The sequence below is a fragment of the Carassius carassius genome, chromosome 12 (genome assembly GCF_963082965.1).
Source record: "Carassius carassius chromosome 12, fCarCar2.1, whole genome shotgun sequence".
Lineage (NCBI taxonomy): Eukaryota > Metazoa > Chordata > Actinopteri > Cypriniformes > Cyprinidae > Carassius > Carassius carassius.
In genome coordinates, this window is record NC_081766.1 from 6,538,643 (window position 1) to 6,553,708 (window position 15,066).

At 33.7% G+C, this 15,066-nt stretch overlaps 1 protein-coding gene and 1 pseudogene across 1 annotated transcript; both read right to left on the reverse strand.

Moving 5' to 3' along the window:
* Window positions 1–559: 559 nt before the first annotated feature.
* LOC132155383 (prolyl 4-hydroxylase subunit alpha-1-like) lies at window positions 560–6,378 on the reverse strand. The gene is made up of 13 exons (XM_059564249.1): window positions 6,099–6,378; window positions 5,645–5,741; window positions 5,268–5,542; window positions 4,964–5,185; window positions 4,724–4,860; window positions 4,440–4,625; window positions 3,604–3,668; window positions 3,361–3,454; window positions 2,330–2,380; window positions 1,865–1,906; window positions 1,684–1,752; window positions 1,503–1,599; window positions 560–1,034 (listed from the first exon to the last, which is right to left on the reverse strand). Exons 1-13 carry the CDS (start codon window positions 6,175–6,177, stop codon window positions 964–966), a joined length of 1,485 nt encoding a protein of 494 aa, XP_059420232.1. The 5' UTR covers window positions 6,178–6,378; the 3' UTR covers window positions 560–963.
* Window positions 6,379–8,959: 2,581 nt separating this feature from the next.
* Window positions 8,960–13,810, reverse strand: LOC132155384 (prolyl 4-hydroxylase subunit alpha-1-like; annotated as a pseudogene).
* Between the last annotated feature and the right edge of the window lie 1,256 nt (window positions 13,811–15,066).

The window sequence follows — 15,066 nt, forward strand, 5'->3', positions numbered from 1 at the left end:
CAGAATCAACAGAGGCCAATCAGCTTGAGCCGTATAGCAATTTGAGTGTGTGCTGTTTAGAGTTTCATAACTTAACTATATTTATACACACACCCTGCAGATCCTGCACACAGCATAAGATAAAAGTATAATTCATATGACTTACATGTGTTACAGGTCCTGTAAAGTCATTTTATTTCAACTGAGAATAAGGTACTGTAGACTACTGTAATGTAAAAATCTTTATTTACAAATATGTACAAATAACTTTATTTTATGCTAATTTGTTTATTATTACAATTATTAATTGTGCTAATTAAAATAATAAGTTACTGAAACAAATTAAATGGCAAATGCAATAAAGTGTATAATCCCATATGTTGAACCTGGAAAATGACTTAATATTTCATGTCTCTTAAGACTCATGAACTGAAAGTTCATATAGAGTTGCACTGTTAACAGGCCACTTTTCACAAGGGAAAATGTATCAAATAAAATCTATGAAATAAAATCAGAGGCCTAAAACTAATTTGCCATCAATGCCCAAACTTCATATACGACAAGAGTTACAAACAGAAAATCAAAGCAATTCAATTTTGATTTTATATTTATTTTGCATGCAAGATGTGATGAAAACCTACTGTAAATATTCATTGTAAAGCATTTCAAAACTAAACCTAACCCTACTTGTAATGAACTTGTATGGCAGACACAAAAGCACATATCTAACTACAATGTATGTTCGAGTTATTGGGCTGTGGTTAAGGCGGAGATGTCATATGGGCCAGAGATCCATGACCTTTTTGTGATCAGAGATCCATAGACATTAGCTCATCTGAAGGGCTTTGACAAATATATGATAAATATATACTACAGATCAACTTTTATGATCCATAATAAACATAACATATAGAGTAAAACTTTCACACGAATTGTTTGTGGTACTGTATACATAATATAGATGCAAATATCATGTAGAGTCTTTCACTCCCATTCTGACAAAGAACAGGGCCTCTTGAATTCCTGTCCAAACTCATGGATCCATTTGTTAGCCACTGAAAAAAAAAGAAAAGAAAAAAAAACCCAGACTTAATCAATGATTTTTACATTCAACTTTAACACTCAACTTTCAGTTGCCTATTTGTGACTACATTGTTTTAGTTTTTGTCTTGAACACAACAACTGCTATGAAAACCTGTTCACACAGAGTTTGAATGTTTGGTGCAAGGAGACCACTGAATAGATAATATATATATATATATATATATATATATATATATATATATATATATCTCTTATATAAACAATAATGATTTACCATAAGCCACTTGAATGAAACTAAGCTGTATATTGATAAAGCCACATAATATTTTATGCCTCATTTAGCTATATATATTTTAAGGATACACAACCAATGTGTAATTCAACCAGACAGCGTTCTGAAATGATATAATACAAATCAGCCACTTATATTTAAGATGTATCTACCTGATTTATTAAAACAAACAAACAAAAAAACGTACCCCATTTGTTACCCACTAACACAGGGCATCCAGCATGGCGTGTATTCAAATCCAGTTCACCATTCTTGTGGAGGTTGTACCAAAACACGGCTGATCCCTGCAAAAACAGAGAGAGGATACTAAAATGATTATACTTAGTTTTATCTTCTAAATAATTATCCTTATATACTTGAGGGTTTACCTTTTTTGGCCGCGTTGCAACTCCGATGTCAGGGAAGACGGTGGCCCCCCCTATCTCGACATCACTCATCTACAACAAGAGTACATGATATTTATACACAGGTAAAATGAATAAGAATACGTATAGAAACACATGAGTCAAATAGTTTTTCTGACTGCTGCACGTAAGATGTTAAACTTACATAAATTAGGAATGTAGCAATCCTGTCATTCACTCCTGTCTCCTGTGAGCTCAAACATTATTAAATTAGTTTGCATTTATTTGATTGATTAACCTGTAAACCATCTCTCATTGAAACAGGATACAGATGTTAGATTTGTACTCTTAAAGCCTGCAAGACAAATCGGTTCCTCTCTGAGTATGTAACAATAGGCCTACAAAGGTGACTGTTAACTTACAACAAGATGGCAATATTGTAGAAGTTTATTAGTATAAATTAATTTTAAAAGGACATAAACATACCTGCTCTGTCATCCAAGGTCTAACTGGCATTGTAATTTATTTTCATAATGAATCATTACATAATTTAGTCAGTTATTACTAAATTGAAACCCATCATCCTAAAAACCCATTAAAATGAATATGACAAATTCTGTGTTAATCTACAAATTTCTGTTATGATGGAATTTTATTATAGGGAACTTACCAGTGCATCATAATGTGGTTCAAATCTGCCACCAATCCCATAATTTTGAACCTGAAAAAAAAACTTGCATCTCTCATCCATCACTATTGAAATGAAAATTTCCAATTAAAACTGAACTGTTAATACTCCAATATGTCACAAGAAAAATACATGTTTAATGCACTTCGTGATAAATCTGGTGAATTTGATTTTATAATAAATATCAGACCTCCAAAGGTTACTCAAACATTATTAAATTAGTTTGCATTTATTTGATTGATTAACCTGTAAACCATCTCTCATTGAAACAGGATACAGATGTTAGATTTGTACTCTTAAAGCCTGCAAGACAAATCGGTTCCTCTCTGAGTATGTAACAATAGGCCTACAAAGGTGACTGTTAACTTACAACAAGATGGCAATATTGTAGAAGTTTATTAGTATAAATTAATTTTAAAAGGACATAAACATACCTGCTCTGTCATCCAAGGTCTAACTGGCATTGTAATTTATTTTCATAATGAATCATTACATAATTTAGTCAGTTATTACTAAATTGAAACCCATCATCCTAAAAACCCATTAAAATGAATATGACAAATTCTGTGTTAATCTACAAATTTCTGTTATGATGGAATTTTATTATAGGGAACTTACCAGTGCATCATAATGTGGTTCAAATCTGCCACCAATCCCATAATTTTGAACCTGAAAAAAAAACTTGCATCTCTCATCCATCACTATTGAAATGAAAATTTCCAATTAAAACTGAACTGTTAATACTCCAATATGTCACAAGAAAAATACATGTTTAATGCACTTCGTGATAAATCTGGTGAATTTGATTTTATAATAAATATCAGACCTCCAAAGGTTACTGTGTGTCACTCTTTGGCAACAGATAATATTAGCAAATGAATTCTGCCTTTATTTGCTTGTTTATTTAGGTAGTGCGCAAAGTATGTCCAAGTTATCTGCAAGACACGGCTGGCAGTAAAGAAAACATATGCTGCTTGTGCATGATCATGTTTCTTTCTCATAATGTGACGTACAAGCAGTGATTCAGCTGTTTCCATGGAGAGTCCAGTAGCGTCTGCAATCCTCTGACTGACACGAGTAGCCACAGGGTTATCTTGTAGAAAAACCCTGAAAATATAGTGATCATTTTTCTTTGCATAATAAGGATGTAACCAAAATTATTTTATAATAAAAGAGAAAAATTATTTACTTAACATCTTGTAAGATTGTCATTTTTAATTTTAGTATCCCTTTAATTTATTAAAAATGTACTAAACCTTTGAGAAACACGGTCTTGTGAGGCTGTATCCCATCTATCTTGATAAACCTCTGATCTAGAAAGCTAGGTCACAAATAGAACCATCAAATACAAATTGATGAATTGTAAATACTGTATGGACAAAAGTATGTAAACACCCAAATGCCACATCAATTTCAAAATCGTTAGCATTAGCAGCAGTTTCCACTTTTGTGGGTATGTCTTCCTCTAGAACATGGCTGTGGAGAGTTTTGTTCCTATTCAGACAAGAGCATCAGTGTGGCAGGCACACATTTTGGATGATGTTGGGCAGGCATTTAGGGCTCCGCTCCAATTTATCTCAAAGGTGCTCCGCGGGGTTCAAGTCTGGACTTTGTAAATGCCAGCCAAGCTCTGGCACTCACAAAAAGCAGTAAATCATTTCTATATGGACCTCAGAAGGAGAAAAAAAGGGCCATCCCTTTTGTGGGGAGCACACAATTCTCTACAATAGATATTTAAATTTGTAAATATTACAATTGCCATCACACGTGGGCTTCTGAAATTATAACTGAGAGAATGTGACAGCTGGTATTTGAGTATTCTGTTAATGTTTTCAAACCCTACCAAAAGTAGAGAAAGGCCTATATATACAGAAAATAAATAGCTATATTTTGGGAGCATCATATCAAAAATGTGAAAACCACCAGTCTAGAATGTAAGTCAGCTTGTCTTCACCGTAATTAAGGATGTCCACATACTTTTCCCCAATGAATAGTATAATAAAAACATCATCAACACAATATTCTCAAAATAACAACAACAATGAAATATTTTAGTGTTATTTTTGTATGTGTATGTGTGTTAGATATTCACTAGAGGTCTGGAGATATTCTTCAGGATCTCTATCTCTCTGTCTGAAATAATGTCATGATATCTGATGATTCGAGGCTCGTCCCACTCCACTTCCTCTTTCACTGGTGGATACATCAGTCTGGGGTTTCCTCCACCTGTGCTGTACCTACAGAACAGCGCCCTCTGCATCTTGGAGGTCTGATTTGATCAAATACAATCAACTTCCAATCAATACACAAAGAATAACATCAACGGTTTAACATTTCATGTCAAATAATAATTTCAATTTGAGACATCGCACTTGCCCTCTTGTCAAGCTCTCCTCTGCACAATTTCTCATAGCTTCTTGACTCTTTGTTCAGTGTGAATATGTCAGGGTTAGATTTTCTCTGGAAGCGAAGGAGTCTGTTCAGCTGATCTCTGACTTCATAATCAGTTGGATCTGAGGCAAATGTTTATGAATCAAAGATTTTTATATCTGGCATAAAATATACAAATTTAGTATTAATATTGTTAATATTAACTTAAGGTCACCATGGCCTCACCAAGATTTAAAAGCTGTTTGTTGAAGTAGATTGCCACAGGTAGGCTGCCGAAATGATAGGCTGAGGAAATAACATAAAGTAACAACTCTTTCTCAGTAGTGGTTGAATATTCTGTTAATTTGTCCAGACTGTACCAAAACCAGAGAAATGCATGCTGGAATTTGTCTTCGTTATAAGCGACCAACCCCACATGGTAAGCTTCGTCTGCACTTAACAACATTTCTGTGAAATCAAAACAGATCAAAGAAAAAAAATGAAATTCTTACAGTGAAACTGCATTGGTGCACAACTGTAGACAGTTCACCTTTCATTAAGTCTTCTGGATAGAGTTTGTAGATCTCTTGCAGTCTGATCAGCCCTGAAGCAGCACCATCCAAGTCCTTCAGCTGCGGGATCTCTAGGAGCTCCAACTCATCCTGGTACTCGTTGCATTGATGAAAACTTGGTTGAATGTGTTTTATGATATTTATTAATTCATTTCTCAGTTGTCTGAGGAGTTTGTAAGCTGCCACAGGGTCTCTTGTGATTTCCTCAGGGTCCACAGGGTCGGAGAATGAAAGCAGAAGATCCAGATAAACACTGTTCATCAAAAGTTTGTTTAAAAAAAATAATCACATAATCCTAGATTTAACACCAGATATATATATATATATATAGTACTGTATAGGGAAGTGTTTTCACCTCTTCATCGCCTCTACATTCTTCTCTTCAGCATCAATATACTGACTGAAGCTCAACAGTAGGTCTTTTTTCTTCTCAATAAGCTGTGCAATTTGATCTACAGTGTTAAACAATCTGCATTTAAATATCAAAAAACCTTTGATATGTATTTATTTTTTTCATTAGAGGCATAATGAAAAAGGTTTATTAAGTAAGCAGCCAAAGAATTTTAATCAAAAATGTTAACCTCTACATAGGTATAATGTTTTTTATGAGTGCATCAAATACGGCGGGACTGTTTTACTATTTGTTCAATTATTTTGGTTAAAAGTCTCACAAATTACATATAATTAACTTGTCATGGCAACAGTGTAAACATTACAGGACAAAAACACTATAACAATAAATCAATAATAAATAAAAATAACTTATAAAACAAATAGAGTTGACATTGAATTGAAATATAATTAGTAACCTGTTGATGAGAAGAATTCATGCCCAGCAGTACAGACAGTCCAAAAACAGACCACAAATGTCAGTTGCCTCACAACCATTATCAAACCTTCAGTATTGCGAAACACAACTTCAGTATGTGTATCTTGAAGTCAAATTGAGCTTAAATATAGACCATTTATATATGGCCATTTACCTTTTCAGCACCTGTATCTTTGTCAATTTGATAGTTTCGTGGTATACTATTTGATAAAAACCAAAAGCAAAACTTTAAATCAGCAAGCTCTCACGTGTCGACAAGCTGGTTGTGCGAACAAGGAAGTATAGACGCAGGATCTAATCTTTTACTGTCAAATTAAAAAACACACAGGAGCACTGGAGTACAAAGTCTCCGCAATCTAACAACAACCACAGCAAATCAACACAACACAGACAAGAACAAACTACAATTTTAAACTGAGTGCTTTAAAAACACATTTGCTAATCAGTTAACAAATGAGTAACTATGTAAACAAACAGGGCATGATAGTAACTAAGACAACCAAATAAAAGTAGCTAATCAAAGATGAAACACATAATCAACACAAAAGTCCTCAAAACAAAACATGACAGTCATGACATATCCCAATATTTGTTTCTTTTATGTAATGAATTACTTTGCTAACAATGGAATTTCATGTTGCACAATTTGAGATCACAAAGAGTGTAATAATGATAGAAACGGCGATAAATCCTTGTACTGTATATTATAAACTATCATGGCCTGTTCTAATGTTGCACTGTTCAAACATTACTGGCATAGTGTCATTTTTGTTGTTTTGCTGCAGGATGCTGTGTCAACAATCACGCCACATTACATGGAAGTCTGATTTGTTACCAATGCAGAAATTAAAAGTAAAATGAATGATTACATCATTATATTTTATGTGTGTTACTGAGCTCAAGCTTAATGTTTAGAGGCAGTCACTGTTTGTATTAGATGTGATTATGCACAATTCCTAAAAGTTAGTCCAGTTACCGTATAACAACTGAAGTAGTACATTCATAATCTGTGGGTGTATTATGTGTAAGTCATGTGCATGCATGAAGGCAATGAAGCATGCTGACAGCCTTGTTTTTCAGGTTGACACACACACACACACACACACACACACACACACACACACACACACACACACACACACACACATATTATGCTAAAATATTTTTATTATAGTATATAACACAGTTATTAGTAATACAACTGGCAACTTTTTATCCATAAACAGTTTTTTTTTATATTCTTTGCACTTTTTTAGTGTATGTTGATGCAGTAAGCATACAATATTGTATTTCAAAACATCAAGCCAAAGTACAGGGCAAATTAAATAAAGTGTATAATCCTATAAAACTGCAAACCTGAAAAAAAGTTTTTTCAAAGTTTTTTACACGGTAAAAAACTGACAGGAATTTACAGGATTAAAGAGTATTATTTTATTTAGAGTAAAACACAATGCATGCTGGGTCATTTTCTTACAAATGACTGTGAATGAGCAGCAGCATGATGCTCACATCACATATTTACTCTTGTTTTACTGTGAATTCACATTATGAAGTTGTCTTTAACTGTTTCACTGTTAAAAAGTGGTTGAGAAATGTTGTTACTGTTTACTGCTGTAATTGTTTTGAAGTCACCGAAATGGTGATTAGTATTTGTTTGGGACCTTGGACCTTGTGTATATTCAAATATCTGATAGTCATGTCAGAAGTGTGACAAATTAAAACATTTGTCAAAATGAATAAGAAATAAGCTAATTGCCTGACTTTAAATTAGTTGAAATACTCCCAAGTATCCATTTATTATCTACTGAAAAGACACCGGAAAAAAATTAGTTCAATGTCATATGGAATTAATTGAAAATGTTCTACAATATTTATCAATATTTATAAATTCACTTCTCAGTCTCCTGAGGAGTTTGTAAGCTGCCACAAGGGTCTCTCAGATTCAGAGTATGAAAGCAGAAGATTCAGAAGAGCTCTGGATTGAAGACGGGGTTCATCAAGGTTTTAGTGTTAAGAAAAATAAATAACATAATCCTTGATCTGAAAACACAATATTGTAAGTGCTGTTGAATGAAATGCTTTTTCATAAAAAAACAACAACAACAGCATGAATCTTGCTTCCACCTCTACATCTCCACATCATTTTTGTCAGCATCAATGCACTGATTTAAGCTCACGAGAAGGTATTTTTTCTTCTCAAAAAGCTGTGCAATTTGATCTATAAACAATCTACACTTAATTCCACCATGAAGGAAGTCTCACAAATGAATCGCTACATCCAATCAACTTGTCATGGCAACAGCATAAATATATTACTTAGTGGATGACACTATTACATTAAATTATTAACAATTAAAAACAAATAAAATGTAATTAATTGACATTGAATTGAACTATAGTTTAGAACCTGTTAATGAGAAGAATTAATGCTCAAAGACAGTCCAATTAGACAGCACAAATGTCAGTTCCTTTCTAGCCATTATCAGATTCTTTGAGCTTAAATACAGACCATTTATATGCATTACATGGATGTCTTACACATTATAAGTGTCAAAAAAAAGAAAAAAGTTTCAGACTTTACATACGTACAAACATACAGTACAAACACTGCCAGCCCAACACATTACAAAACTAAACTATACATGTAAAATTCAGCTTTATATACAACGACAGAGAACACAGTGTCTCATTTACATGAATGACTCCTTACTGAATGCTAGAATTGATCCGATCAGGTATTGCGATTATCCATTGATTATACCTTGCTTAAACTTTATTTTAATCTATTGAATTTACTGTGCTTTTTATTGTACATTGCAATTATTATAAATATTACTAGAACCTGGAGAGTAGTAAATCACTGTTAAAATTAATACAATAGTAGCTATCTGTGTTACAGATATATTCAAAACTTACATGATACATAATTAATATAACAGATACTTCTATAGTACAGATACACTTTATATGATTTCTCCATGGTCTGTGTCTTTCACTCCCAGTATGACAAAGAACAGGGTCTCCTGAACTCTTGTCCAAACACATGGATCCATTTATTAGCCACTGAAAAGACCCAATATATTTATGAAATGCAGACATTTTAACATAGATTTATTATACATTATAGAAGATACCAAGATGATTACAATATCTTTAAAAACCTACCCCACTTGTTACCCCTTAACACAGGGCATCCAGCATGTTTTGTATGCAAATCTACATTTCCATTCTTGCGGAGGTTGTACCAAAACACGGCTGAACCCTTAAGCAGTAGAGAGCAGATGCATGAATTTTCCTTAAATCATTATAATAAACTTTATAGATCAGTGATTTGATTGTTTACCTTTTTTGGTTTCAATACAACGCCAACTTCAGGGAACACAGTGGCGCCCCCTATCTCCACATCACTCATCTACAGCAAGAGCATATCATTTATTGCTCATAAGGATTGTACAATACAGGTTAGGATGACCTTATAAAGTAACTTATAATGTTTACAATGGAATTTAGAGGGCTAAACTTACATAAATTAAGAACGTAGCAATCCTTCCATTCTCAGCAATCTGTGAGATCAAAAAATTAAATTATCTTTCAATGATATGATTGGTTTAATAAGTTATCAATCTCTCTATGAAAACAGAATTGAGCTATTCAGTTTGAAAGCCTAAAAGAGAGCCATGAGTTCTCTCTGGGTTAAGGAAATGTGAAAGTCATTATTCAACTGTAACATTTTTAATCAACAACATAAAAGACACAGTCAAAACCTTAAAGGTGAATTTAAACATGTAAGAGAAAAAAGAACAGTTTTGGTGCAATTGGAAAGTCTCATTAAGTAACGATAACCACATGATAATTTAACTCATTAGAGAAGGCAAATACTGTGTTGGCTTTATCTTACCAATTCATCATAATGTGGTTCATATCTGCCTCCAATCCCATAATTCTGAACCTGAAAAAATTCTCCTCAGTTGAAATGAAAAATTCATGTAAAACAACACTTAATATTTCACAAGGTAAACACATGTTAATCTGCTGAAGATATTGTTGTTCACTGAAGTTTGATAATTGAGGTTAATATAACATTACTAAATAAAAATATAATATCAGTCCTCAAACCTATTATGCTCTTTGGCAATAACTACAAAAAGCAGACTAAACCAAATAACATGCTTTGCAAAGCTTTGTTAAACTATAGTTATCCTTAAAAGAGAGATGCTGTCTGCACATCAACAGGTGATTTCTTTCTTACTGTGACCGTACAAATAGGCTTTCAGCTGATTTCTTGGAGAGTCCTGTGATGTTTTCTATCCGCTGGCTGATACGAGCAACCACAATATTGTCTTCCATCAGAAAAACACTAAATACAAGGAATTATTTTTCAGTAACACTCCACAAGAAGATTTAATATGTTGTTATCAAAATGAAGGCTACTGTAAAGTCTTTCCATTTGTCTTCCAATAATAAGTGTGAAGAAATAATATAAGTACTATAAATTAACAGAATTATAATGTAAATGCTAATTTTGAGTGAACATAATAGGTGAAAAATAAGATTTTTTATCACCCTTGAGAAGTACGATCCTTCGACACTCCCCCTGAAGTCAAGGACCTAGAAAGCTACAGTAGGCAGAAAAATGTAAACAGAAAATCAAATATAAAGATGTAAATCGTCGTCAAAAGTATTATAAAGATATTTGATAACAATAATAATGATGACACATATTTTATTGATTTATGTGTGTGTGCGTATTCACCAGAGGTCTAGAGATATTCTTCAGGATCTCTATCTCTCTGTCTGACATAATGTCATGATATCTGATGATTCGAGGCTCGTCCCACTCCACTTCCTCTTTCACTGGTGGGTATATCAGTCTGGGGTTTCCTCCACCTGTGCTGTACCTACAGGACAGCGCCCTCTGCCTCTTGGAGGTCTGATTTGATCAAATATGATTAACATCCAATCAATACACAAAGATTTATATTGATGGTGTCAAATAATGATTTCAATTTGAGAAGTAGCTCTTGCCCTCTCATCGACCTCTCCTCTGCACAGTGTCTCATATTTACTTGACTTTTTGTTCAGTGTGAATATGTCAGGGTTTGACGATCTCTGGAATTACGATCTCTTCTAAATCTCTCAGATTTAGAAGCTGTTGGCCGAAGTAGATTGCCACAGGTAGGCTGCCAAAATGATAGGCAGATAAACTTAGGTAGAGGAGCAACTTTTCCTTAGTAGTATTTGAGTATTGTGTTAAGCTGTCCACACTGTACAGAAACCAGTGAAAAGCATGCTGGAATTTGTCCTCGTTATAAGCGACCAACCCCACATGGTAGGCTTCATCTGCATTTAGAGCCATTTCTGTGAAATATTAAATTAAAGCATCAATCTGATTGGTACTTGGAATGAAAAAGTAAAACTCTCAAAGTGAAACCGCATTGGTGCAAACATTTCACCCTTCATGATATTGTGTGGGTAGAGTTTGTAGATCTCTTGCAGTCGGATCAGTCCTGAAGCGGCACCATCCAAGTCCTCTGACTGTGGGATCTGTGCATATTTCAGCACTGTCTGATACACTACAAGATTTTCACATAAGAGAACAGATCCATGAGCAACCACACTGAAAAAGTTTAATAAAATAGCTTCAAAGCATTTCACTCTTTTATTACCGTATTTGCTGGACTATAAGTCGCACTTTTTTTCATAGTTTGGCTGGTCCTGCGACTTATAGTGCGGTGCGACTTATTTATGTTTTTTCCTCGTCATGGCGTATTTTTGGACTGATGCGACTTATACTCAGATGCGACTTATAGCCAGAAAATACAGTAACAGTTTTCTCCACATTTTTATTTCTAGAAATAAACTACAACTACATTTCACTTTATAGAATTCGATAATATCTCACATTGATAAAGACTCCGTTGAGTGTAATCTACAATGTTTATCCATTCTGTCCTCACTCGTCTGATGAGTTTATAAGCTGCCACAGGGTCTTTGATTTTCTCAGGGTCATCAGGGTCTAAGTATGAGCCCAGCTGAAGCAGCAGAAGAAGCCTGGATTGAAAATAAAAGTTCAAATCAAAAACTTCTAAAACCAAATATAAGTTAAATATCCACAATTATTGTCCTATACTATGTTATTGCTGTCAACTGAAAAGCTTGTTTATGTTTAGATAGGAAGTTTTCACCTTTTCATTATCTTTACATTTTCTTCTTCAGCATCAATGTACAATCTGAAGGTCTTCAGAAGGAATTCCTCTTCGTTAAAAAGTTCTGAAATTTTATCTATAAAACAATTACATCTGCACTTAACTGTTGTTCATTATTATTTATTTATTTCAAATAAATGGTGGAATAATAAAAAACAGTTCATTCATTAGGTAAGAAGAGAAAGATAATAACTGTTTAATCATTAATGAAATCAATAATTAAAAAAGTGAAAATTTTATTGTACATTTGATTATAGTCATAAGTGTCTCACAATAAAGCAAGTAGCCTACATAAGAGAAATATGAACAAAACAGTAAAATAACAAAAAAAGAATATACCCAAATTAAAGAATTGATATTGTATCCAAATACAAACAATAATATACCTGTTGAAGTAAAGAATTCAACCTCAGTAGTACAGACAATCCAAGAGCACACCACAATAATAAATGTCAGTTCTTTTACAGCCATTATCAGACCTTCAATATCTCAAAACACAACCAAAATCTGTGTACTGTACGTTTCTAAAGGAGCTAGTGGAGCTTAAATACAGACTGTTTACACCTCCTTTTAAAGACCCACCTGTATTACATCAGCTGCCTGCATTGTCCAGTTTCCCAGTACAGCAATCAAAGATTTATGAAACGAAAGTGAAAATTAACATGAGTGAGCTCCTGTGAAGTATAATGCTTTAAAAATAGTATTTCATTTCTTGTACATATTAAATACTAGACCAACGTTGTTTCTGTTCAATCACCTGTTTTAAAATCATTTAACACTGCATACTCAGGGGAATATATAATTTCTACTTTGAACTTTTTCTATTTGTCCTTTGATTACAATCTTTTCTGTGTTTGCTGTGCAATCATATTTTAGGCTTACTTGAAATTAGCTACTTTACGAAAAGTCTGTAGGAACGAGACCGCCCAGTTCTTTTAAAGCAGGAATATGTTTCACAACCAACCACCCCACCCCCATATCATCACACTGTCAGGTTGACATATCAACAGTGTTAAAAGATAAATATATTTCACCTTGCAGTCTTGTCTAGAAGTGGTGTGCACAGTGGTCAGTTTTCTAGTGCCTTATTCATGGGTTTCAGTCACGTGACTTTTTTGTTTCGGCCGCCATCCGTAGGATTTTGCATATCCTCTCCTTGCTTATCGATGGTAAACAATGTTTTCTTTTTTTTTTATAAAAGATACTTTAGGATTAGATCCTAATTTAAACGGTCAAGCGAACTGCTGACTCCACTAAAGTCTTGTGAAAACTTACCAATTTGACGTTTGCTGATAGGCTATTTACATCTAACTCTACCTCACACAATCCCTCTCCTTACACTCGTGTCACTTTCAGTAAAATTTTCACCTGCTAGAGATTTGTCCATCGGCCCGGATCCATCTGCCACACCCGGCCTGGATGCCTGTGTACTCACTTTCAGATTCTGGGCCGAATCAACCTGACCTGATGGGACAGACTGCCTCATCCAAGCCGGACTCGGCCTGTTACGCAGCATGCCAGACTTTGCCCAGTTTCATTTCTATATCTACTGTAGGCTACTGCTCATTGATATTTCCTAGACAAAATGTTTACTTTCTTTTTAAATATATAGATAACATGACGTAATTAATCTATAAACATCTCATTATGGAAAAACATTTTTAATCATTTAACTAGCTTTACCAAGCTGGCATGAGGAAAATTTATTTACAAAACCATGCAATTACAGCAAAAAACTGCAATTATACAATTAGTGTAGACAAGATATTTAACACATTTTGTAAAATTACCCATGCATGAGACATGAGACAATGAGACATTTATATGTATACTTGAACTGTAACATTGAATAAAGGTTAAAACATTAAAGATTTTAAAAGTTTTGGAATTAAAAAATTTGTACATGGTAAAATAGTTTAAATAATTATTATCTAACTGTTACTATGAATAATTTTTAAAGGTAATCAGTGAATACTGTTCTTGGTTGTTGCTCATTGTGCAGCATGTCTTTCCGCATCTAAGTGAGTTCTTTGCTTGGGAGCTTTCATTTCTGCACATGTAACGAGCATTTAATGCACAAGCATCTATTACTAAGGTCTAACTGAATGAAATTATATTGTATTATAGCACATGTTGTTTGAAAGACTATTTACTTGTTTTTATTTACCCATTTAATTCTAGCATTACATGGCTGTGTCCATGATTGAAACTTAAAGGGTGTATCATCCTAATTAAAGAGATAGTTTACCCAAAAATGTAAATCATTTGCTCCCTTTATGTCGTCTACATGTGACAAACCTGTTGGTTTTGATTACCAGCATTCTTCAAAGTATCTTCTTTTGAGTTCTGCAGAAAAACTAAAGTCAGGGGTTTGAAAATAAATGAAAGGAAATTGATGTAAAAATGTAAATGATGACATAATTCTGGGTTAATTAGAGGGTTATACTTTTAAGTAAATTAGTAGAAAGAGTTTTCACTAGTCATCACAATGAAGAAAAATAACAGTGAATGCCACAATAAAATGCTTGAAAAATACACCTTCAATAGATCCATAGCTTCCTGTTGGTTAGTTTGTCTCTTCAGTTAAGATTCCCCCCAATTGTTGCAGAAAACATTGTATTACATAGTATAACCATGGCAGTGCAGACGTTTACTTGAACTTACTTTCTCATCGACTTTCAAATGTTCCTCCTCGGTAGTCCATTTAAACAAGTATAAATGAAGATGATGTCCACTGCTTGG

Bases quoted from the DNA above. Each gene is read 5' to 3' on its own strand.
- LOC132155383 (XM_059564249.1), bottom strand. From the start codon at position 6,177: ATGGTTGTGAGGCAACTGACATTTGTGGTCTGTTTTTGGACTGTCTGT. The intron at 3,455-3,603 runs GTTTAGTACATT...CTATATTTTCAG, and splicing joins CAAGACCGTGTTTCTCAAAG to GGTTTTTCTACAAGATAACC. The intron at 1,753-1,864 runs GTAAGTTTAACA...CTCTTGTTGTAG, and splicing joins TTGCTACATTCCTAATTTAT to ATGAGTGATGTCGAGATAGG.